The sequence below is a fragment of the Mastigoproctus giganteus genome, chromosome 11, assembly GCF_048544385.1.
Source record: "Mastigoproctus giganteus isolate SK-2022 chromosome 11, ASM4854438v1, whole genome shotgun sequence".
In the NCBI taxonomy this organism is placed as follows: Eukaryota; Metazoa; Arthropoda; class Arachnida; order Uropygi; family Thelyphonidae; genus Mastigoproctus; species Mastigoproctus giganteus.
The window spans coordinates 37,645,586-37,671,472 of NC_143585.1; the positions used below are offsets into that span (position 1 = coordinate 37,645,586).

General features: G+C 36.8%; 1 protein-coding gene across 1 annotated transcript in view; it reads left to right on the plus strand.

Moving 5' to 3' along the window:
• Positions 1–25,887, plus strand: part of htt (huntingtin) — a 688,215-nt gene that overhangs the window by 69,561 nt on the left and 592,767 nt on the right. The window contains exons 4-6 of the mRNA XM_090385445.1: positions 6,602–6,741; positions 14,876–15,017; positions 24,573–24,714. Of these exons, the coding sequence (XP_090241571.1) occupies positions 6,602–6,741; positions 14,876–15,017; positions 24,573–24,714 (424 nt within the window). The remainder of the gene's footprint in view (positions 1–6,601; positions 6,742–14,875; positions 15,018–24,572; positions 24,715–25,887) is intronic.

A 25,887-nucleotide genomic window follows, 5' to 3' on the forward strand; every position in this document is an offset into this window, starting at 1 on the left:
TCAGTGATCGCCAGTATGGATTCCGTCATTGTTGATTCATAGGTGATATTCTGGCTTATGCTGCTACCCATTTATGGTAAATTCAATGGAAAAGTTTAGGGAAACACAAGCAGTTGCTCTTGACATCTCAAAGGCTTTTGATCGTATTTGGCATAAAGGTCTCCTAAACAAGCTTCCACCTTATGGTTTGCCAACTGTTTTTTGTAATCAGTTATCCAGTTTTAGTATTAGTATTAGTAATGGCCGCATGGTGCAAGAAGGCCTATGGCTTATGCTGCACCAGCCAAAAAAAAAAAAAAAAAAAAAATTCCGAACAAAACAATGATAAAAACAAAAAAAATAATAAAATAATAATTAATAATAAAAAAAAAAAGGAAATTAAACGTATCATCCTATGCGCTTTCTTTACCCGAAGGTACTATCCAGATGACCTTTGAATTTCCCCAAACTGTCGGCTTCTACCACCCATGAAGGCAACTTATTCCAGTAATTTATAACTCACTGGTTAAAATAAAACTTCCTGCAGTCCAATCTAAACATTTCCCCCTTAACTTGAATTTATGTCCCCTAGTTCTAGCATCATTTATAATCTTGAAATTTCGTCCTCATTCATTTTACTAATGCCTCTCAGGGCCTTAAACACCTCAATCAAATCTCCTCTAAGGTGCCTAGTTTCCAAACTCTGTAACCCACATATTCAGTCTTTCTTCCTAAGGACGCCCTTTTGCCGATCTCACCAGGCGAGCTACCCATCTTTGCACCCTTTCAAGAAGCTCGATGTCTTTCTTTAGGTGCAGTCTCTATACTTGAACACAGTATTCCAAGTGTAGTCTAACATAAGCCTTATATAATGGAATTATCACATCCCTATTTCTACTTGCAAAAGTTCGATAGATCATCGATAGGACACCATGGGCCTTCCTTGCAACCTGTTTACAATGCTCAGAGAATTTCATGTCTGACCATTTTCTCTCTGATTGCTCACTGAGGGTGATGGTAGATGGCTCTCTGTCTTCTAACTTTTCCACTAATGCTGGTGTCCCCCAAGGTTCAGTTCTCTCCCCTGTTCTTTTCCTCTTGTATATTATTGACCTTCTTCCATTGAGAGGGCGCCTCCGTAGCCAGGTGGGAAGGAGCAGCAGTGCGTAGCACACGCTTCTTGATTAGACCGGGGTTCGAGCCCGTCACCAGCAAATACGGAGGATGCAGAAAGGTCAGGGAATGACCACCGCATATCCCGGAGCAATATGGCCTTAGTTGCTAATGCTCCTAAAAACCAAATAACTAACTCTTCCATTGAGTGGAAATCCTATCCATAGTTTTGCCAATGATAGCACATTGCATTCCACTTTCCATTTTGAGAAACCTTGCCCTGCTCAGTCAGCTTCAACTTCTCGAATATCTGCTACCAGTTCCTTAAATGCCGATCTCCAGGTAATCCTCCAGTGGACAAATACAATTTAGTTGATTTCAATCCTCAATCCTTCTAAAACTCAGCCTTGTCTTATATCTCTCAAAAAGGATTCTTCTGCTCCTATTCTTATCTTTGGTGACACTAATTTCTAGGCAAAATGATATATCTCCCTTGGGGGGGGGGGCATTACCCTGACTTATAATCTCTCTTGGCACAAGCACATTACAAATATTGCTTCCTCTGCATCTAAAAAACTTGGCTTTCTATTTTGCTCTCAGCATTACTTTTCTTCCAAAGCTGTTCACTCTGTACAAATTGCAAATCTGCCCTACCATGGAATGTTGTTCCTACACCTGGGGCGGTGCCCCTAAAACCTCTCTCAGGCTTCTAGATTCCATTCAGAAGAGAGCAGTTAGGTTAATTAATGACTCCTCTCTAACAGAGTCTCTCCATTCGCTGTCTCATAGACGTACTCTTTCTGCTGCATGCCTTTTCTACAGATATTTCCATAGGTACTGTTCTTCTGTATTGACTTCTATTATTCCTGCTCTCTCTTTCAAAACAGTCCAAACACGTGCCACCACCAGCCAACATCCATTTACTGTCCAACTTCAAACTCACAGGACCAACTTTTCATCTTCCTCGTTTATTCATTCAACTGCCATTTTCTGGAACAACCTTCCTTCGTACGTATTTCCTGAAAATTACAATCTAAAGAAGTTCAAGTCTAATGTCAACAAATATCTTCTTTTGCTTCTCAACCTCCAACCCAAGCACAGTACTAACTATTATAAGTTCTAATACCTCTCGTGTTTGGGGGTTTCATAAAAAAAAAAAAAAAAACTTCAGGGACATAAATTCAAATTGAGGAAAGACAGTTGTAGAATAGATGTTCAGAAATTTGCCGTAGCCAATGGGTAGTTGATCAAACTTCCATCAGTCGTGGAAGTTGATAGACTAAATAAATTCAAGTAAGAACTGGACAAACTTTTATTATTATTTTATTTTTTTTTTTGATTATGCTGTATAAGCTTACTTTCTTGCATCATATGCCTCTACCAATGCTAATGTGTTTGCTCAAACTGACATGTTCTTAATTATATAAAGCCAGCATTTTTTTCTTTTTCAATGTCACACATTAGCAGATGGTGGATCATGTCCCAACATCGTGTATGTCTTTCAGTTTTGTAAGATGTTTCCTATAAATGATGTGCCCATTTTTTTATAGACTTAATTATTTTATGTTCATTATTTCATAAACATCCTCCATTAATACAGCATAAAAGGATTAGTGCTGTTGATATCAAAGTTATTCCATTTACCATTAGTTTAAGTGATATTTTCATATCATTTAAATTATGATACAAAATTATATATTGAATTGAATATTGAATAAAAAAAATTTCGCTCCCACAATTAGCCTAACGAATGGTAGCTGACAGTGGGAACTGTAATAATATAGGATTGTTGGGGGAAAATTCAGTGCAGAAGTCAAAATCAAACAAATTTGCAATGCATTATTCTATTAGTTATACAATCAGAGGGAACATTCTGCTCCTTCAAAAGATTTATGCCAAGAACTTGCCACTGAGGCTTAGTCTAATGTCTAACTTAGAGACACATACCATTATCCATGGTTCCACCTAAGTTGCTAATAACTTTTCAGATTGTACAAAGGGTACTAGGAAAGTTTTGCAATACAGCTTTGTTTATTTAATTTTTTCAAAGTAATTTCCTCTACATTCAATACACCTCTCCATCCTCCGAAACCAATCTTTAAACCAGTTCTGCCAAGTTTCACTAGGGAGTAAAGCACACTCGTTGTCCCAAGCCCGTAGAAGGTCCTCATCACTGGAAAACCGCCTCCCTTTTAGCTTCATTTTCACATGCGGGAACAGTGCAAAGTCGCAGGGAGCAAGGTCTGGTCTGTAGGGAGGGTGCTCGAGAAGTTTCAGTCCTGTCGTGGTCAAATATTCGGTGCAGGCTTTGGCGCGGTGAGCTGCAGCATTATCATGATGGAGGTACCAGGTGTCCATTCTTGACTTTGGCCGCAGGTTCTTCATAGATCCAATGACTTTAGGCAGGCATTGTTCAGTATACCACTTAGCTGTGACTGTCTTCTGAGTGTCCAAAACGACACGTTCCACAATTCCACTCGATTTGAAAAATACAGCTATCATTTTCTTCTTTACAGATCGGGATTTTCTGACAATTACGGGTGTGTGTCGTCATCATCAAAGACCCAAACTTTGCTTTGAGCCTTGGTCGGCAGATCATAATAGTACAGCCAAGTCTCATCACCTGTCACGATGTTGTTCACATACCGAGATTGTCCCTTATCAAACTTTTTTAACATCTCCCGGCACCAAGTCACACGTCGTGTCATCTGCTCTTCAGTCAGTTGATGCGGCACCCAGAGAGAACAAAGTTTCTTCACGTGCAAATGATCTTGCAGAATCGAACGAATTGCTGGTGCATTTAGGCCCAAAGTATCCTCTATCTGTTGGTAGGTCACTCGCCTGTTTTCGTCAAGCATTTTCCTCACAGCAGTAACGTTTTCCTCCGTAACTGACGTTCGTGGCCTTCCCGGCCTCTCAGAATCCTCCAGAGTGAAATTTCCCCTTTGGAATTCTCTATACCACCTGAATATCGTTGTACGATGTGGACAATCATCATCTAGTGCAAGAGTCATTTCTTCTATGGTTAAACCACGCACGAAATTATACCGCAAAACTGTCCTTATCTCATTTCGTGACCACGATGCCATCGCAAGCACTTTACACTCTCACTACTAATGAATAACTGAGCCCATTGACTTGGCACGGCGGCTACTATGCACGTATGAACATGTCTCAACATGCAGCAACAAGCAGCTTCCTGTGATTCATTGTTGCGTCATATTGCAAAACTTTCCTAGTACCCTTTGTATAGGGCCCCCTGCACAGGTGAATCTTGTATGCATTTAAAAATGTGAGACACTTTCAAGACTGTTGTTTTGAAACTTTCTGGCTTCTTGTCAGCCACTGCATTGTCTCTATTAGTGAATGCAGAACCATGCCAAGGGCGAGGCGAACAAGGCTCTTGCCTCAGATTAAAAGTTGAAAGGGGCACCAAAAGAAAGATTAAATTATTGCCAATGTAGTAGTAGTAGTGGCATGTGATGCAAGAAAGCAAGTGTATGAGCTTATGCAGCATCAGCCAAAAAAAAAAAAATCACACCATTCCCTCCAAATGCCTGTCCAGTTCCTCCTTAAATTTATTTAACTTATCAACTTCCACAACGAGAGATGGAAGTTTGTTCCAGCAATTAACCACCCGCTGGCTAAAGGCAAATTTTCGTGATCTGAACAAGTGGAAGGATCCCATCAGAATTCAGCGTGCTCAACCCATTTAAGGCCTTATACACCTCAATTAGATCACCGCACAGGTGCCTAGTCTCCAGCCACTGCAATTTGCAGAACTTAAGCCTCTCTTGGTAAGAGGATCCCTTCATTCCCCTCACCAATCTTGTTGCCCATCTCTGTACATGCTCAAGAAAATCTACATCCTTCCTAAAATGAGGCCTCCAGACCTGTACACTGTACTCAAGGCGTGGCCTGACCATTGCCTTATACAGAGGGACAATCACCTCCTTTTCCCTGCTAACAAAATTCCTATATATCATTGACAAAACCCCATGACCTGCCCTGGCAGCCTGTCTGCATTGCTCAGCAAACTTCATATCTGACTGCACAATTACTCCCAGGTCTTTTTCATTTTCTACCACCTTAAGTGTAGTACCACACAGTTGGTATGTTTTTCTTTTTTACTTCTACCCATATGCAGTACTTTGCATTTGTCAAGGTTAATCTTCAGTTGTCACTTCTTAGCCCATCTGCCCAAATTATCTAGATCCTGTTGCAGTAGCACACTGCCATTGCTGTCATTAACAACCCTGCGAACCTTTGTATCATCTGCAAACTTTGACATTAAGCCTGATATACCTTCATCAATATCATTGATAAATATACAAAACAACAGTGGACCCAATGCTTTCGATTTTGTTTTGATTATTCTAATTCGCTTATCATCTTGCTTTTGCAAGACGAAAATCTTTGTCGTACCACTGTACAGACACTGAGCTGTGCATACCACCATGGTTGTAGCCCCACTGGTTGTCATACCTCAATTTTAATTTTTTTATTAAAACGTGTAGTACCAGAAATGTATTATAATGCAGTTTTTCATTCTTGCCTCAGGTACTAAAATGACTCGGCAGAGCCCTGAATGAATGTATACCAAACTGTGTGAATAATGTATTTTGTATAAGTGAACAGCCAAGCAGTGTATGGAAGAAACTTTCATTTGAATACATAACAGAAAATACACGTAACAGTTGTTATGTGTATTTTCCCTAGAACTGTGCTGTGCTAACTGTATGTAATATAATGATGTAGGATTTCAGGGATAATTCAACAAAGAAGTCAAAATGAAATGAAATGAAAGGAGTCAGTTTCAAAACTGCTGTGGCATCTCAGATTTTTAAATGCATAGCAGATTCACTTTTTTTTTGCAGTTTAAAAAGTTATTAGCAACGTAGGTGAAACCATGGATAACATTATTTGTCTCTAAGTTGGATATTAGACAAAGCCGTAGTGCCAAGTTCTTGGTATCAATCTTTTAAGCAAGCAGAATGTTCCTCGTGATCATACACCTAATAATGTGTTCCAGATGAGCCAGGATTAAATCTGACTTCGGTATTTGAGGAGTAACTACTTGCTTATAACTTTTTTTTTTTCTGAATTCTAATATTTCTGAATGTTTAGGAAAGTTTCTTGCCATTGACCTTTTGAGGGAGCAGAACATTTCCCATGATCATATACCTAAAACAGTAATGTGTTTAGGTATACAATCCAAGCTGGTATAGTCCCAAAATGAGTGGGGACTGTATCTGACTTCCATACTTGAGGAATAACTACTGGCTTTTACTTTCACATAAAATCACTGAATGTTTAGGAGAGATTCTTGAGCATAATTAATAAATATGATATATCTGTTTCTGTTAAAGAAGCAAAGAAAGATTAGAAACAGTTTTTCTTTAGGTTGATATAAGAAGCTTTTTATGAATTTTAGCTGTATAGCAAATTTATTAATATTCCTTTCTGTAATATTTTTTCTTTGCTTGTTCTCCTCCCTCCACATCTCTAGACACTTCTTGAGTCACATCTTGGTCGTCTTCAAGTAGAACTTTACAAAGAAATTAAAAAAGACGGAGCTGCTCGGAGTTTACGAGCTGCTTTAAGTCGTTTCGCTGACTTGTGTCACCTTATTAGACCACAGAAATGTAGGTAAGTAAGTTTTTTGTGTGTTTAATTTATCAAGTTAGTTGATAATGCTCTATGTGGACTAATGTTATTAGTGGTGTCCCTCGGGGTTTAGTGTTGGGCACATTGTGTTGTTTTGTATATTTATCAATAATACTGATGAAAGTATATCAAGCTTAAAGTCAAAGTCTGCAGATGACACAAAGGTTGGCAGGGTTGTTAATAACAGTAATGACAGTATGCTGCTGCAACAGGATCTGGAAAAGTTGAGACGATGGGCTGAGAGGTGGCAATTGAAATTTAACATGGACAAATGCAAAGTACTGCATATGGGTAGCAGTAACCTCAAGAGAAATGTACCAACTATGTGGTGTTACACTCAGGGTAGTGGAGAATGAAAGAGACCTGGGGTAATTGTGCAGTCAGATATAAAGTCTTCTGACAGTACAGACAGGCTGCCAGAGTAGGTCATGTGGTCTTGTCAATGATATACAGGAATTTTGTGAGCAGGGATAAGAAGTTGATTATCCCCTTGTATAAGGCAATGGTCAGGCCACACCTTGAGTACTGCATAGGTCTGGAAGCCTCATTTTAGGAAGGATGTAGAGTTGCTAGAACGAGTACAGAGAAGGGCAACAAGACTGGTGAAGGGAATAAAACCTTGAGTACTGCATAGGTCTGGAAGCCTCATTTTAGGAAGGATGTAGAGTTGCTAAAACGAGTACAGAGAAGGGCAACAAGACTGGTGAAGGGAATAAAGGGGCGCTCATATGAAGAAAGGCTTAAGTTCTGCAAATTGCAGCTTCTGAAGACTAGGCACCTGCGAGGCGATCCAATTGAGGTGTATAAGGCCTTGAATGGATTGAGCAGGCTCAAAGCTGATGGGATTCATCTTCTTGCTCAGATTACAAACCTGAGGGGGCATAGATTCTAACTGAGGAAAGACAATTGTAGAATAGATGTGTGAAAGTTTGCCTTTAGCCAGCGGGTAGTTGATTGATGGAACAAACTTCCATCTGTTGTTGCCGAAGTTGATAGCTTAAATAAATTCAAGGCAGAACTAGACAAACATTTGGAATGAATGGATCAGTGAAATGGGAAGGTTTTTTTTTTTTTTTTTGCTGATGCTGTATAAGCTTGCTTTCTTGCATCATGCAACCTCTACTAATGATAATGCTAAGTTAACACAACATGCTATCCCATTTGGATTACTTCTTTCTGTTAATCAGCTGCTCATATTGATATTGTTATGGTTGCTAATGGCAAAAGAGCAACATTGCTCTTATGAGTCTAACTAGTTGCCAAATTGATTGATTGATTTCTGAACTGTTTATATTTTAAATATAAAGCTGTATCTGTTTTAGATAAGAAAATATGTTCTGCTATTTCAGGTCTGTCAGTGCCAGAATTTGATGTAAAAGAGGTTTATGCTTTTGATAAGGAGGTTTACTCTATGCTACTGATGCTATTCACACTCTGTTGTGAATAGCATTAGTAGCATATAGTAAAATCGCATGCCAGACAGTCAGCTGAATGGAGAACTTTTAACATTATGGCACAGCTGGTCATATGAAAGAAGGAAATTCGTTTTGTTGTTATATTGTAGATATACATTTGGGTCAGAAAAAAAATTGATGTATTGTGATTGTAGGTTAGTGCTCACTTGAACTTCTTTATCTTCACCTTCTTCCCACATTTATATTGGGTCGGCATCCTTTTTATCTTCACCTTAGTGCTCCCTTGAACTGCATAGCGTAAACTAATGTAATCTGAACAGATTTTGTAATTTTTTAGCTTTTAGTGAAGTATTAACTAAATTGAAGCCTACTTTCTACTTCTTTTAAAGGTGAATAAAAGAGCCTATCTTGTTTTAAGATGGCATAAATAATAGAGATTATTTAAAGCTTGTTTAGAGATGGAAGATTTAAATAAAAAATACCTCCCTGACAACTCTGAGAGATTCTCAGACTAAATTTGGTCCAAGTTGGCCTGTAATACAAGAGTTCCATATGGATAATGCTTATAATTTGACTGGCAGCCAACCTGTTCAAGACAAATAAAAATGCTTTGCAATAAAAATGTTGTGTACTCTTGGTTTGTAAATGCATGAGCTCTAAACAGGTGATACTTCAATTTGAGTTTTGGCTGTCAAATTTCAAGATGACAGATAAAAATAAAAATACCTTGATAGGTATACTTCAGGCTCCTTCATCTATACTTTAAACATGGGTTATAGATGGATCATGCATGTAATTTGAGTGGCATCCATAATTTTTTTAAGGTGGCATATTGATGTAAAATACCTTCCTCAGAATATTTTTGAATCTTTATATCTTGCAAATTTGCTTGGATTGGTCTGAAAATGGAAGTTGAAGGCAGTCTTATTTTAAGTTGGCAAATCAAAATAATGCCCTTATCAGGATAGTGTAAATTTTATAAGGGTGGTTGTTTTATGGTTTTAGGCTCTGTCTTCTTTACCTCTTAGAAGAACTAACACTCATAGGCCCTTTAGGCACTTCCACACACACACACACACACACACACACACACACACACACACACACACACACACACACACACACACACACACACACACACACACACATAAGTGCCTATTGTCTTTGCTATATCCATCTGTCCAGATGTAGCAACTCAGTTCCCAGTGGATGAATTTTGATGAAATTTTATATTTGGACCTTTAAAAATATTTGTTGAGCCATACCAAATTTTATTATAATTGGACAAGTAAAAATCTGGCAATAATTATTTCTTTTATACAAATTGTATGTAAAAAAAAGAAATAATAATTGCTAGATTTTTATTTGTCCAATTTTAATAAAATTTGGAATGGAAATTTATGAATTTCTTTTTTTACATACAAATTGTATGGAAAAAAGAAATAATAATTGCCAGATTGAATTTCCTTTCTATTAATCACAGAAAAAAGAAAAAAATTCAATCTGATCCTCATTACATACTCTCATGAGCCAAAACATTATGACCATCGGTAGATGCATGTTGCAATAGCATGTTGAGCTGCCTTTTGCCGTGATAACCGCTTGCACTCAGGTGTGGAAAACAGTTATCACAGAAGTTGTCCCAGGTATTCTGGACCAGCTGGACAAAAGGATATCCTGAGAAATTTGACAATGGAGTGAGGCACTAGCATGGACTGGTAAATGCTGTGTTCCACTGCATCCCACAAAGATTCAATGAGATTGATGTCAAGGGAGTTTTGCAGCTAGGGGGACTGCTTATATGCGATCCTCAAACCATTCCTGCACAATGTGGGCTTTGCGACCGACACAGGCATTGTCTTGTTGAAAGAGTCCAGAGTTCATCTGGATATATGGTTATCATGTATGGCAAAACTTGGTCCAAAACAATGCTGAGATGGAATGTGGCAGTAAGGATGAGGAGACCAAGTGATGTCTACGGAAAAATCCCCCAAACCACGATACCACTGCTGCTGGCCTGTTTTTGCCCAACTGCACAGTCTGGTTTACAGCTGTTCACCTGCTTGCCATCGAATGTGCATCCATATGTTGGCATGTTGAAGCTAGAACCTTGATTCATCAGACCAGGTTTTCACCTACACTTGCATCGATCCCATGCAGATTGGACCAATGCAAGTGTAGGTGTCAACGTAGGCACATGAACAGGTCATATACCCTGTTTTCATAGCTCTAACTCTAACTGTTTTGATACTAGGGTCTCCTGAATAGGGAAACTTATTTTATAACCACCCCGGTACATGTATCTCATGTTGTGAATGTCTTCACAACTTATCCATAAGTGTGTCTGCTGATTGGTATGCTCAAAAACATATCACTGTGTGCCCTGGTTGTATTCTGCCATTAATTAAGTGATTGTGAACTGTCTGTTATCCCAAACAGCATATGCCAACCAATGGTGGTCTACCCTGCACTTTGGGTAATTGTGTGTTCCTCTTCAGAACATTTCCTCCACACCTTCACTATGCCAACAATCCTGTGTTTGTTGAGATGCTGACCCTGCATTTGTAGTGATGGGAATCACTACGAATCACTTCCCCATTGAAACCCCATCAGCTACTTCCCTTTTCCCATTGCAGAGGCTTTATACCAACAAATAAACAGGCATTGCTATGATGTCACTATATATGCTGCTCTGGTCACGGAGGTGGGTGATCATAATGTTTTTGGCTCGCGCGTGTGTGTGTGTGTGTGTAAATACACATATGTATAACTTAAAGTATATGTAAGTATAGTATACTTTCATACTATCGTCTCTTCTGAAAGTAACTATTCATTATTAACCAAATTATCAATTCGTCATCATTCTTGACATGCTTTTTTTAAACCATTGACCTGTTATTTTAAACCAAAATCATGAACAATTTTTGTAAATTTTGACTTAATACATACTGTGTATTGCAATTTATTGTTTATTGATATACTTGCATGCAGTTTATCACAACTATTTCCATTATGGTATGTTTGCATTGAGTTAGATATGTGAGATACTATGGTCCAGATTATCATGGTTTTGGACCCTGACAAAGTTTGCTGTGCTATTCTGTCATCCTGTTCTTTCAGTATTGATGTTTTGAAGGTATTTTGCACTTTTCCTTCGTCTTACATATTTAATTATTACACCTTATTTACTAAAAAACTTACAAACATCAATGCAGACTAGGTGTAATTATATAGATATTGTCTCTCTCATATTCATTATGTACATTGTTAGTGTTATTATTTCTTCATCTTCTCTTAGCATTTAGATCCCTTTTCTTATTTCTCTGCTTTTCTTTCCTTACTTCCTTTAGGTTGGTATCCTGCACAATGAACACCTCAATTTAGCATACTTATGTATTCTTGAAATTCTTACAATTATATTTTATCTTGCACTCTTTGTAAGCAGCATAACACTTAAAGGTGTTTGTTTGTTCTTAAGCTATTTTTACTTGAATGAAAAATCCATCTGTACAGTGATTATTATTTTGAATATTATTTCCATTCTCGTTTATATATATGAAATAAATATAATAATGGGTTAAAAAGCGAAATGGTAATGGAGAGATAAAAATAAAGATGATATAACAAATCCACCTGAGTGCGCAGAGCAGTAGCTGTTGTTGTTTGGTTTTTTTTAGGAGCATTAGCAACTAAGGCCATATTGCTCCGGGGATATGCGGTGGTCATTCCCTGACCTTTCCGCATCCTCCGTATTTGGTGGCTCACGGGCTCGAACCCCGGTCTAATCAAGAAGCATGTGCTGTGCACTGCTGCTCCTGCCCACCTGGCTACAGAGGCGCCGTGCAGAGCAGTAGCAAAGGATATAAAAGTTTATATATGTGAGGTGGAATGATGTCCAGTTACCTGTTGGATTCTGATATTGATTATTGAGAAATTAAAGAAATTTTTTGTTTCTCATTTTCAGTGACCTATAACTTGTTACTTTTGTGTTTGATTGCAAAGTTTTAAGGTAAAGAACGTTTTTAATAACTCTTTATGTCAAATGAAATTCTGAAGCATAAATTTCCAGTAGTTTAGTGGAGAGCAGTAACAGTTTCACGTACTAATGGGATCATTAACCCATTAATGCCTATGAAAAAATTACCTATCAAAACTCATTTTGCTCAATATTATGGTGAGATTATAAGTCAAGGAAACAAACAATACCAAAATTTCAAAGAAAATATATTTATTTTTTTAGACAAACAGGCATCCTCAAATGGGGATGTTAGGCAGATAAGTGGTATTTTTTGAAGCAGCCTTTTTCAGTGCACATTGTTTTCTGATAATTGTTACACGACCACCTAGCTTTCATATGACAAACACAACATTTTAATTGTCTATCAAGTTTTTCTGGAAAGTGATGGCCTTTACTAATTTTCATGGAACTTCCAGCTTTTCGCTTCTTGTTGATGCAGCATCTTTCAAGTAACTTTGTACGATGTTTCGAAAAAATCTAATTGATTCATTTTTATCTGCTGTCATTTGGTGCAACTTCCATGCATTAGTGTGATGGTCATATCTAACATTTATGTAAACAGGACCTACCACCATTTCTTGCCTCTTATTGCTATCCTGTACAAAGATATACATTGGTCAAAGGTATCTGTGCCACCCATTCCACTATTGTACAATGCAAATGATGCAGGTTGTTCTACATTGACCTTAGCTTTTACAGTTTTTGACCAATATTTTACGTTTTGTAATGGTTCAACAAAATCATAATTGTTAAAAATAGAACATATATTGTTATCTTTCCATTTTATACATAATATGCAGTTGATGACATCAAACCTATAGTCATAAGTACCTCTTTCCATTTTTTCATTTCTTTAGACACCATAATAGGACAGTTTTGAACTTGATTTTCCCTCACAGTTCCTGTAGCTCTTATTTTCTTCGTTTTCAAAAATATCATCAATGAGTACGTTGTAAAATAATTGTCGAAGAAACTACATTGGATGCGGCACATGTTCCAATAAATCAATAACCACTCTTGCACCTACAGGTTTGACTTGCCGCATTATAGCCTTAGATGCTAATGCACCATAAAACCCTAAAACAAACAAACAAACAAAGCACCTACAGGTATACTCTTCACATTTTTGGTTTCTTTAGTTAGTTTTCCACAATAGACATTAAAAAAGCATAGCAATAACCAGAAGAACTACTTAACGTACAAATTTTGTAACCGAACCTCACTGGTTTCCCCTTGATAAATTGTTTGGCTGGATTATGTCCAAAATACTTCACTATTGACAGATCCTTGTGAAAAAAACCCCCACTGGCAAAATTGTTTTATGACCATTCGTTATTGGCTTAACTTTGTACATTCAATCTTGACAATTTCCAATTTCATCATTATTGGCCAGATCTACAAATCTCTTTATTTCTAGATATCGATCTCTTGACATGGAATTATAAATGCATAAGACATCCAAGTCCTCATCCAGCGACCAATACATTCTTTCTTGAGGAAGGTTGTGATATCCTGTCAAAAGCAATATTGCAATTAAACTTCTCATTTCTTTGTTGGCGATAGTAAATTCATGACTGTTTTTTTGTCGAGTGTATATTATCGTTTGTTCACATATATCTATGATTACTACGATATATCTATATATAGTCTACGATTTCATCACCAAAAAGTGTTTTGAATATTTTGAGTGGGGACAAATCTTTTAAGTCATTTTTCACAGCATCTAACTCACTTGCAAAACAAAGTTCATTTGTTCCGAAAGGTGCATATTCTGGATGTCTCTTCAACCATTTTTATTTTTCGAAATCAAGGTATACCATTGAATCACTACCATTTCATTTTTATTATCTGATTCAGTGATATACCTTGATTTCGAAAAATAAAAATGGTTGAAGAGACATCCAGAATATGCACCTTTCAGAACAAATGAACTTTGTTTTGCAAGTGAGTTAAATGCTGTGAAAATCATTGGTATTTTGGAAATGAATTAAGGTCCTGTAAAACATCTTCATCGAACTCTTCACAATCTGTCAACTCGTCCAAATTTGGAGGTAATATGCCAATTTCAAACGCCTCATTATTATTAGATTCTTGATTTGCAACATTTTCAATAGCTTCCTCAAGTCTGGTGTATTTCTTCTTGCCATAAAAAATCTTCAGTTCTATTATCGCCCGGTTTATGATTCACTATAAACAAAAATAAAACTTATATACAGTAATGCCTAATGTTCCCATTTGAGGATGGTAAAATATAAACAAAAAAAAAAAAAAAAAAACTAGAAAAAATTTAATAAATGAAATTTTGTTCATACTTACAGCATATATTGTCTCTAAATTTAATTGTAAAACAAAGACAATTAAAAAAAACACTGTATTAAAAAAAAAAATTTTGATGATAACTTCCATGAGTCACTAGAAAAATAAATCGGCCTCTTACAATGGTTACAAGGTCGGTACTGAAGACATCTGGTGCTAACGGCAGTATACAAATCATTTCCTGATATTTATGGATAAACTATATAAAAAAATATTTCGTGGAATTGCGACAGTTTCAAAATAAAAACATTTTGAATTAGCTTTTCCATACGAGTATGCCAGGTGCTAATGGGTTAATATAATTGATTACATATATGAGTTGGTGAATTATTCATAATGTTGTATTGATTTGTTTTTATTTTTTTAGGCCATACACTGTAAATTTACTACCATGTTTGGCAAAGATCTGTCAAAGGATAGAAGAGGAAGCAGTGCAGGAGACATTAGCTGTATCTTTTAATAAAATTATGCCAGTACTTGGAAAATTCACTAATGATAAAGAAATCAAAGTAAGAAACTCATACTAACTATTATGAATCTTATATGAGTCTTAATATAATATGTATAAACTTAATTAAATTAAGTTTATACACCTTTACTTTGAACCTAAAAACCATGGATGTTAGAAAGGTACTATTCAAAATTATTTGTATTTACATTTCTAGCACTTAATTAGAATCAGGAGACAGAATTTAAGTTCACATATTTCTAATACCCAGACTTAATTAATGAAGTTTATTCTATATGGCAGAGAAAAACTTAGAATTAATGATCATATATATTCAAATGTAATTTGTAAATGTTGAGTATAATAGTATATAACATTCAAGAATATTTATGTATACCTTAACTGTAAACACGTCTACAATCAGCATCATAAATGTGTTCTGCACTGAGATAAAAGTAGGCTATCTTTCGAATAAAGTTATGCTGAAAAAGTTCAAATGCAGCAATATTATTTAGTCTTTCACTGCTTAGGGACAACATAGTGCTTTTTAAATTTGTCAATTCACCCATCACTTTTCCCTAATCTTAAATTTTTTTATAATTTGTGGATAAAATAATTTTTCCTTTTTGAATGAAATTTCTCCAGGTTTCAGAGTGTTAAGAGGTTGCTCTTGGAGGAATCAGATATGTATACAGGGTAGTTTTAACTAAAGAATGTTATCCCAGTTTAAGTATTTTGAATTCATTCAGTCTTTGAATAGTAACTGAAACTAATGAAAAAACTTAATTTTATTTTTAAATATCACTAATATTAGACTTGTAGGACTGTTATTTTCGTTGTCAGAGAAGTGTGACAGTTTCTGAATAAGGAGAAGCCAGAAATGTCATACTTCTCCGTGAAATGTTTTTTCTTTCTCTTACTACTGCTGCAGGACATTATAAACAATTAAAATACAACTACATACAAATATGTGTAGCGTATCTCAGTTATACAACTCACAGCAAAACTGAACCGATAGTACTGAAACCATCTGCTAGTCACCACTCTGCTGAGCAAAGACTTGCTGATTAGCAGCAGGATTAAAAGGCAGTGTAAAAAGAAAAGTTGGCAACCATCTTATAGCTTACTATCTGAAACATTCATAGTTCTGGAATATTCTCCTTCTGTCATGCTGAGAAGATTCTCAAATGGCACTAATTAAACTTTCCTTGGTTGAGAACATGGGAATACTTTCAAATATTGAGCACGTGCAGACAATGCATCAATGACAGGTCTAGCTATCTCCAAATTTCATTTGACTTCTGTAACAATAGTATAAACAAAAACGGATTCATGGTATTCAAAGAAAATTCTGAGCTCTGTCTTTACTGCAAATTCTTTTTTCTTTGTTTTTAATTATTGAAAAAAATTATTAAACCACAATCTAATTCATATTAATGACGTTAGATTAATATTGGCTATATAGTGCCAGGAAACTAGGGCCTTTGCTGCCCCAGCCAAAAATAAATAAATAAATAAATAAAAACAATATCTCTCCCCATAGGTACTAATCCAGTAAGCCTTTATATTAACCCCCAAACTATCTTGTCACTTACTGACGGAGGCACCTGATTCCACTAATTAACAACTTGTTGACAAAAAATTTTTCTATTCTAAAGTCCAGTCAATTCTATAATTTCTTCCCCTTAACTTGAATTTATGCCCCTAGTTCTAGTGTCATTTAATAACATGAAAATTTCCACTCATGCATTTTACTGATCCCTGAGATCCCCAATTCACCAAGCGGGATTACAGACTAGTTAGTTTAACTTCTGTTCTGGGGAAAATAATGGAGTCACTGGTCAAAGATGCATTGCAGGGTCATCTAGACAAGGCTGCAGTAATAATTCAGACACAGCATGGGTTTATTAAGGGAAAGTCTTGTCTGACAAATTTGATTGGATACTATGATGTTGGTTACAAAGGAACTGGAGGCAAAAAATAATTTTGATATCATATACTTGGATTTCAGGAAAGCTTTTGACACTGTACAAATGGAGAAGTATGGTATTAAGAACAAGTTGCTACAATGGATAAAATGTTGGTTGAGTGGGAGAAGACACAGAGAGAGGGAGAGAGAGGACTATGCTGCTTTTCGTGGATTAATGTTATTAGTGCAGTCCCCCACAGTTTGGCCCACTGTTGTTTTGTATATTTATCAATGATATTGATGAAGGTATATCAGACTTAATGTCGAAGTTTGCAGATGATACAAAGGTTGGTAGGGTTTTTAATGACAATTATGGCAATGTGCTACTGCAACAGAATCTAGAAAAGTTTGGTAGATGGGCTGAGAAGTGGCAACTGAAGTTTAGCATTGACAAATGAAAAGTACTGTGTGTGGGTCGAAGTAACCCCAGTGAAACATACTATCTGTGCGGTATGTCGTAGGGTAGTAGAAAATGAAAAAAAAAAAAAAAACCCTTTCGGGGTAATTGTGTAGTCAGATATGAAATTTTCAGAGCATTGCAGGCAGGCTGCCGGAGTAGGTCATGGTGTATTGTCAATGATATACAGCAATTGAGCTAGTAGGAAAAAGGAAGTGATTATCCCTTTGTTTAAGACAATGGTCAAGCCATGCCTTGACTACTACATACAAGTCTGGAGGGCGCCTCCGTAGCCAGGTGGGCAGGAGCGGCAGTGCGTAGCACATGCTTCTTGATTAGACCGGGGTTCGAGCCCGTGACCACCAAATATGGAGGATGCGGAAAGGTTAGAGGAATGACCATATCCTGGAGCAATATGGCCTTAGTTGCTAATGGTCCTAAAAACCAAATAACAACAACAAGTCTGGAGGCCTCATTTTAGAAAGGATGTAGAGTTGCTTGAGTGAGTTCAGATAAGGGCAACGAGATTGGTGAGGGAAACGAACGGGTGGTCTTACCAAGAAAGGCTTCAGTTCTACAGATTGCAACATTAAAGTAGCTCTAGATAGAATACACAACAGCCATATAAAGCAGTCTCTGATATACACAGACTCCTTAAGCACAATCACTGCCATTCAAACTACCATGTCGCCCTCTCATCCGATTCTTAAAGAGATACGGTCCAAGTTATTTTACTATCAAAAAGCCAACCAGAAGGTTACCTGGTCATGTAGGCATTCCAGGTAATGAACAAGCGGATGCCGTCGCTAAACACCCTGACTCAGGCACTTCCAGGCAACAAAAAAGTGCCCTACACCGACTACAAATCCATCATTGAAACATCATGTAGGAAGCAATGGTCTGACCTCTGGAAAGCTCAAATAAATAATAAACTGCTGCAGATAAAAAAAGAGCCAAAACTGTGGACATATAGTATCAGGAAAAGCAGGCAACAAGAAGTAATTTTAGCAAGGCTCCGCATCGGTCATTCACATCCAACTCATCTGTATTTGCTTATGGGAGAGAACCCTCCTCAGTGTTTGTTGTGCCAGTCACAGTTGACAATAAATCATATTCTCATTGAATGTCCCCAACTTTCAACTACCAGAAAATCAAGCTTTACCTCCCTATCCCATTTGAAGGAACCTATAACCTTATTGCAGATTCTTGGCAATGACGCAAATTTGGAGGAACTCTTTACTTATTTGAAACAGATAAATCTTTATAATAGCCTATGATCACAATAACATGAGAAATTTGTGATAAACAAATATCGAACAGGCACAATATGGCCCAAGAGGCCCTTGTGCCAAAAAACCCATATACAACAACAACAACCTTAACAACAGTGGGCAGGGCGCCTCCGTAGCCAGGTGGGAAGGAGCAGCAGTGCATAGCACACGCTTCTTGATTAGACCGGGGTTCGAGCCCGTCACCACCAAATACGGAGGATGCGGAAAGGTCAGAGAATGACCACCGCATATCCCCGGAGCAATATGGCCTTAGCTGCTAATGCTCCTAAAAAACCAAATAACAATAACAACAATATAACAACAACAGTGGGCTCGGAACAACTGACTAGACTTGCCATTTCCAATATGGAAGCACCTGATGCATGAGTTCCCACAGTAATGCCCTTTTGAAACTGTGATATCTTTACTACGTCGCATAACTGCTACTTTATCACTTTGACTTGTATGACCAGATGCAAATTATCGCTGCTCTAGCATATGAAGCTGTTCAGTTTTTTATACTGCAAACTATGTAGCATGGTCTATTGCTGAGGTCACAATTCAGTGATCACTGAATGTGTATATATATATATATATAAATTTATATATAATAAGTTGGTACAATTAAATATTCTTGTATGTGTGTCACATATTACCATAACTTAACACTTATGATTCATATTTAAATATGTTTCTGCAGCAGACAATGTCCAGTTGCTTTACAGCAGCATTAGTATGTCTGTTTTATTAAATTAATCTTAAATTTGAGCTAAAATACCATTTACGCACACAAAGTGGCATCTTTATTAAGTACACTGATCTAATAATGAGCAGCACATTCTTTAGCCCTCAAAACAGTCTCATGTTGCCGCTGCAGAGACTCCATGGGTTGCTGAAAGCATCTGCCAACAGAATGGCGAGTAGTACCTCTTTTATCTCTCAGAATAACTTCGGGCTGTCACAGCTTGGGCTCCATGAGATGCCAGAAGCATTCTACAGGAGTGCTGGTCCATGTAGACTTGATTGCCTCCTACTGTTGTGTCAGATTGGACTGTGGTCAATTCCTATACTGAAGAACCTATTGCACCTATTCTCACAGATACCTAGTTAAGTTGAGAACCTGGTGACTGAATAGGCAAGTGAAGTGTGGTAAAGGTACCTTCATGCTCCTGAAACCAATCCTGAATGATCCATGCCTTGTGACTTAGTGTATTAACCTTCAGGAAGTAACCATTACCAGATGGATAAATTATGAGCATGAAGGATGCAACTGGTTTGTATATTTCACAACAATATCCAAATATAATGCAGCTTTCATGTGCCACGAAACACACTCCATGCTGTCAGTTTCAGTTGTTGACACCTGGCACAGTGTGCCCACTGATTTGTGCTATGGTTATGATACTCTGGTCCTGCTGTCAGCATGCAACTGGAACTACAGTTCATCAGAATAAGCAATTATCATGACTGGATTGTCGGGTCATATCCTAGCATTTTGATAGTATCTTTGATACTTGCACTCGCCTATCTAGTATCAACTACCATGCTGCACTCCAAGTCATTTACCTGAGTCATTTAGCCCATTCACTGAAATTGCATACATTATTCCTCAGTATCTGGCTATCTGTTGATGGAGCAGATAGTTCTTTAGGTGATAGGGTGTACCTAATAAACTGGTTGCTTAGTAAACGCACATGCGCACTACATTATCAAAGATATTGGGATACTATAGGATAATCACCTGACATATAAAAGTACATGGGTATAAATTGAACTGCAGAATTCATCTTGTTCAGTTTCAAGTGAAATGCCACATGGAACTCTGTGAATTCAACAGCTTACAAGTAGTCCATGCCATAATGTAGGACTTAATGTTAGATGGATTTTGAATCCTTGGAATTCTCACAGAACACGTGCAATATCACATGGAAGTGGAAAATGAAAGATGCACAATTTGAATCATAAAACAGTTGACAATGTATTTTGAAAGAAAGAAGCTTCAGAATGGTCAATCTGCCAAACAAAATCTGTAGCTGCAGCAAAATCACTCAGGAACTCCAGGAGCATTAGTATGATTACTATACATATGCATTACATCAGGATGGTTTCGTGGATGAGCTACAGCTCAAACTCGTGATTACAAATGTCAGCAGTCTGTGACAATTACAGTGGTATGACATGCTCACAGAAACTGGATATTGGAAAAGCATTTATTTGTGGTAAATCTAAAGCCATTTATGATGACTTAAAAGATGATACTCTTTAGTCATCTGATTCCCATTTTGAAGACTAGAACTAGTAAGGGATGGTTTAGGAATCTTAAAATGAGATCTGAAGCTAAAAGTGCAGCTAGGTGAATGTGCAAGTGCATAAAGAGGCAGCAGACAGATTTAAGGCTGAGTTTTGTGAGTTGATAGAAGAGGAAGTTTATCTTCCTCATCAATTGTTCAATATAAATGTGATTGGCCTCTTGTGAAAGAAGATGCCAAAGAGAACTTATGAAGGACATGTTAACCTTGTTTATTGGTTCTAATGCTTCTGGTGACTTTAAATTAAAGTCAGTTGAAAATCCTAAGATATTCAAGCAAACAAAAGGTTATCAGAAATAAATTGGGGATTTACTGCAAGTCCAACTGCAAGGCATGAATAACCAGATATCTATTAGAAAACAGGCCTTGTGTGTGTTGGGTTTCATATCATCCAAGTTTCTTGTGACGACCGACTAACTGGTTAAAATAAATAAATGATATATACATAAGATAAAAGTGTTAAAATATAATGTAATAAAAGCGTTAAAATACATAGAATCTGTTGAAAAGAAGTGCCTCTTCATCAGCTAGTCGGTGAATGGTGTACTTCAGTATATATTGATGGTTACAATAGCAAAGGTCAGCTGGGCATGATCATGTATCATGAGTCTGGTGTCGGTTATGTACACATGATGACCGTCAGCGCTCATTGCACTGCAATACAGTACATTCTATAATAGGGTGTAAGTGCACTCCCCCTTGTGTGATTCATAGTACTATTATTGGTAGCTATGTGCAGTGCTTCAAGCCATGAGTGCTGGCGGTAATCATGTGAATTCTCAATGATTTCAATATCAAGATTGTGCTGCTCAACCCAGTAATGCTCACCGACTGTGGAGTGTTCAAAATTAGTGGTTCGCAGAGCCACCTCATGCTCAGAAACCTGGTCTTTCAATTTTCCATCAGACTCACCTACATAGTACCCCCCCCTTCCCCCCCACAATCCGGGCACGTAATGCAGTATACGGAACCACTCCGTAGGAAAGGAGGAACAGTGTTTTCACCTTAGAAATAATACATTACAGTTTCCTCCCTGGAAGCTGCACACATCGTATGTGATGGAGAGAGGGGCTCAGCAGTGCGTAGCACATGCTTCTTGATTAGACCAGGGTTCGAGCCCTGGTCTAATCCAGAAGTGCCCACCAAATATGGAGGATGTGGAAAGGTCAGGGAATGACTACTGCATATACCCGGAGCAATATGGCCTTAGTTGCTAATGCTCCTAAAAACCAAATAACAGACTATATGATGGAGATGCAAAATCCTCACAAAATGTTCTGATAAGCCCGGATAATAGAGGATGTGGGTGGTAGATATTAATTCATTGATGCGAGGAGGGTTAGATTGCGTAACAAATTCGTGAGCCTGAAGCTCACATCTATCTAGAACATGAGGTAGATAGTCACAATTTGAAAGCTCTGCCCTAATTTTGGAAATCTCCAATTGCCTGTCACCAGTCGAATTAGAGTGCATCCAAGTGTGGGGAGAATAAAGTGCAAGCAGTACTGCGCAAATGACCAGGGGCATGTGTAGACCCATAATTGGTAAATTAGCCTGCACACATTGGCTTCCTAAAAACGGAAGTTACTAAACACGAATCGACACTTTGGACTAACACATCCAAAAAAGGAAGAGTATTATCAACCTCTAGTTCAATCATAAACTGAATGACGGGATATCGAAATCGTCGACTATTCACGTGATTACTGCCAGCACCTCATGGCTTGAAGCATTGCACATAGCTACCAATAATAGTACTATGAATTGCACAAGGGGAGTGCACTTACACCCTATTATAGAATATACTATATTGCAGTGCGATGAGTGCTGGCGGTCATCACGTGTACGTAATTCTGTTCTACCAACACTAGACTCGTGATACATGATCATGCCCACCTGACTTTTGCTATTGTAACCATCAATATATACTGAAGTACACCATTCACTGACTAGATGAAGAGGCACTTTGTCTCAAAAGCTTCTATGTATTTTAACACTTTTATTACATTAAATTTTAACACTTATCTTATTGTATTTTAATGCTTTTATCTTATTTTATCTCTGTTTTACTTATATATGTATCGTTTATTTATTTTAATAAATTTATTTTAACCAGTTAGTCAGTCGTCACAAGAAACTTGGATAATAACCAGATATCTATTTATTGAATGGGAAATTGAAATTTTTATTTCTCCTGTGGAGTATTAACAAGTTGGCATTGAAGGCTCTACTTCTTTTGGATGGTGAGTTTTGTGAGTTGATGGAAGAGGAAGTCTGTCCTCATCAAGTGTTCACTGTAGATGCAAATTTAAATTCAAATGCTTTGATTTCATCAAGTTTATGTTAATACCAATCATCATCTCTGTTTTAATCTAGCCTATGGATTTACAAGTGATAGCCAACTTCAAAAGACTTTACATGAAGTCAGTATTTAGAAAATTCTGTGAAGTAACCAAATGGTGATGGCATGATACGAAAGGAATTTTGGAAAAAAAGTTCATCCTGGAGGCTGTAAGAAACGTTACAGCATGGCAAGAAGTCTCAATTCACTGCCTGAATGCTGCTTGGAAATTTCTGTAGCCAACCATCTAGTAAGACTTTGAAGGCTTTTAGGATCAGGTTAATATTTATCATGAAATTCACTTTCTTGGTCAATCTGTGGAACTTGAAGTGGTCAAGGAGGATGTTGAATGTCTTTGAAGATTTGGAGCCTATAGTTGAACATGATAGTATAGAAGAGGAGAGAGAGAGCAGGATGATCGTATGGAACCAGGTGAAGAGATTGACTGAAAAACATTCTTCCATAGAGCAAACTGAGCTTATGAATTGCCATACTGACAATTCATAAGCTAAGTTTGCTCTGTGGAAGAATGTCTTGCAACAATATTAGCATAAAAATATTTATTTACTCAAATGAAAAGCTCAAATACTGTACAGTATTCTATTATAAAGTATGCTTTTTCCATGAAAAAGTTTAACTTCTAATGGTTTTGGAATAAAATAAGACTGTAACAGTTATTTCATATACTCAGTTAATAGTAATTTTGTTTTATGATCCTTTTTCATGGAACCAGTTACAGTCATTAATCATGGAATTACTGTACAGTGGTGAAAGTGTTATGGTCTGGGAATGCTTTTCATAGTATGGCATTGGACTGCTGCTGATTTTTATAGATGGCAAAATGAAAGAATTGTCCTACCATTATATTCTTGCCAGTGCTGCAGTTTGTGCTGATGGAATTTTACAGTATAGGACCATGCATGTTTCAGCAGATAGTGCTCCCTGCCATAAATCACAGTATAAGATGACCTGGTATGAAGGAAAAAAACATGCTGCTACTGAACAGTTGGCTCAGAACTCCAGTCTTAAACTAAAATTCTAGAGATAGTTTTTACAAGCTATATTAAAAGATTTCCTGCATATGATGTGGCAAAATATTTCCATTTAAACTTGCCAAAAATTGGTGGAAAGTTTGCAGTTTAGGATATCTATCTGCTGCATTTAAAGGATAAAGGTGGATATACACCACATTAAATTTTTGCTTTTACTCACTTATAACTTTTGTTTTTCAGAACTTTTGATGACATAGCTGTGTGTGTGTGTATTCTTTTCCTTTATATAACTGTTTTACTTGCATTACTAACAAATATATTTTATTTGTTCCATTAGATGCTCCTTAATGCTTTACTTCCTAATTTAACTGTCAGTTCCACAACAGTACGAAGGACATCAGCTACCTCTCTTATATCTGTTTGTCAAAACTCTAGGAAACCAATTTTTTTTTATGTATGGCTTTTGTCTTCCCTTTTAGGTAAGATATGTTTCCCATTAGACTACTTTAAATAGTATTAATTTTTGAACTCACCAGTTTAAATGCATTTATATATATCTTAAATATAGGGTGGTCATTATAGACTGTGCCACTCTATGTAGAAAATGCTTTGTCACACAGAGCTAAAATTTGAAATGATTAATATCCAGACCATGCAAGAATTCAAGGCTTAAAAAATAAAATAAAAATCACAGCCACTATTGAAGTCTGTTCAGATTATAGTTTAGTATAGTCTCACTAGACCTTACATTATCTAAATAACATACAGTTAGTCAAAACTCTGAATTCAGCCACTTCTCTCTGACAACCCTGAGGAGACCCTTTAATTCCAGTGATAAAATTCTTTCTAGTGTTGTATGGCTGCAGTAAGGTTGTACATAGTCTTGTTGAAACAACCTTTCTGTATGACTATGCCTTACTTTTTTTTTTTCCTTTTAATTTTTCCGATGTTTCAATGTACCAGATTGAATTGGTTGTGGTCCTGTGTTCAAAGATGCTTCCATTTAAGACACTGAAACTTGTAAATGAAGAATAGCACAAACTGCTACACATGTACCAACTTATCAATTAGAAATTATTAGCTACATAGAGAACCTGGTTGGAAGTTGCTATGCCACTTAGCACTGAATTTATGAACCAGGAAGCATTACTTTTCAGTCCACACTCACACATACATACTTCATATGCAATTTGCTCTCTTGACTGGTACAGTGGTTATGATTTCCATCCTTCCACATGGATTCAAATCTTGTTGAGACAGGATATTTTCACACCATGGCTGAATTAGTTTTGGGAAAGGCTGCTTGGTTTTAATGGAGGGATTTTTTTTGTCATGTTAAACAGCCACACCAACCAAGAATGAACAAAGTTACAATATACTGACACCTCATAGCATTAGTTGCCTTGGCATTTGACTTAGCAATCATTCAAAAAATATCAAAATATATCGTCTTTAAATCTTAACAAATACAATCTTAACAAAAATGCAGAAGTTGTTTCTGATTAAATCGAAAATTACTTTTGCATTTATGACAAAAAGTAAAGTATTTTAAGAAAAAATAGGTATTTATGACATTTTGTCTGGATAGACAAAATATCATAAATACCTATTTTTCTTAAAATACATTACTTTTTGCCATAATGTTCTGACAA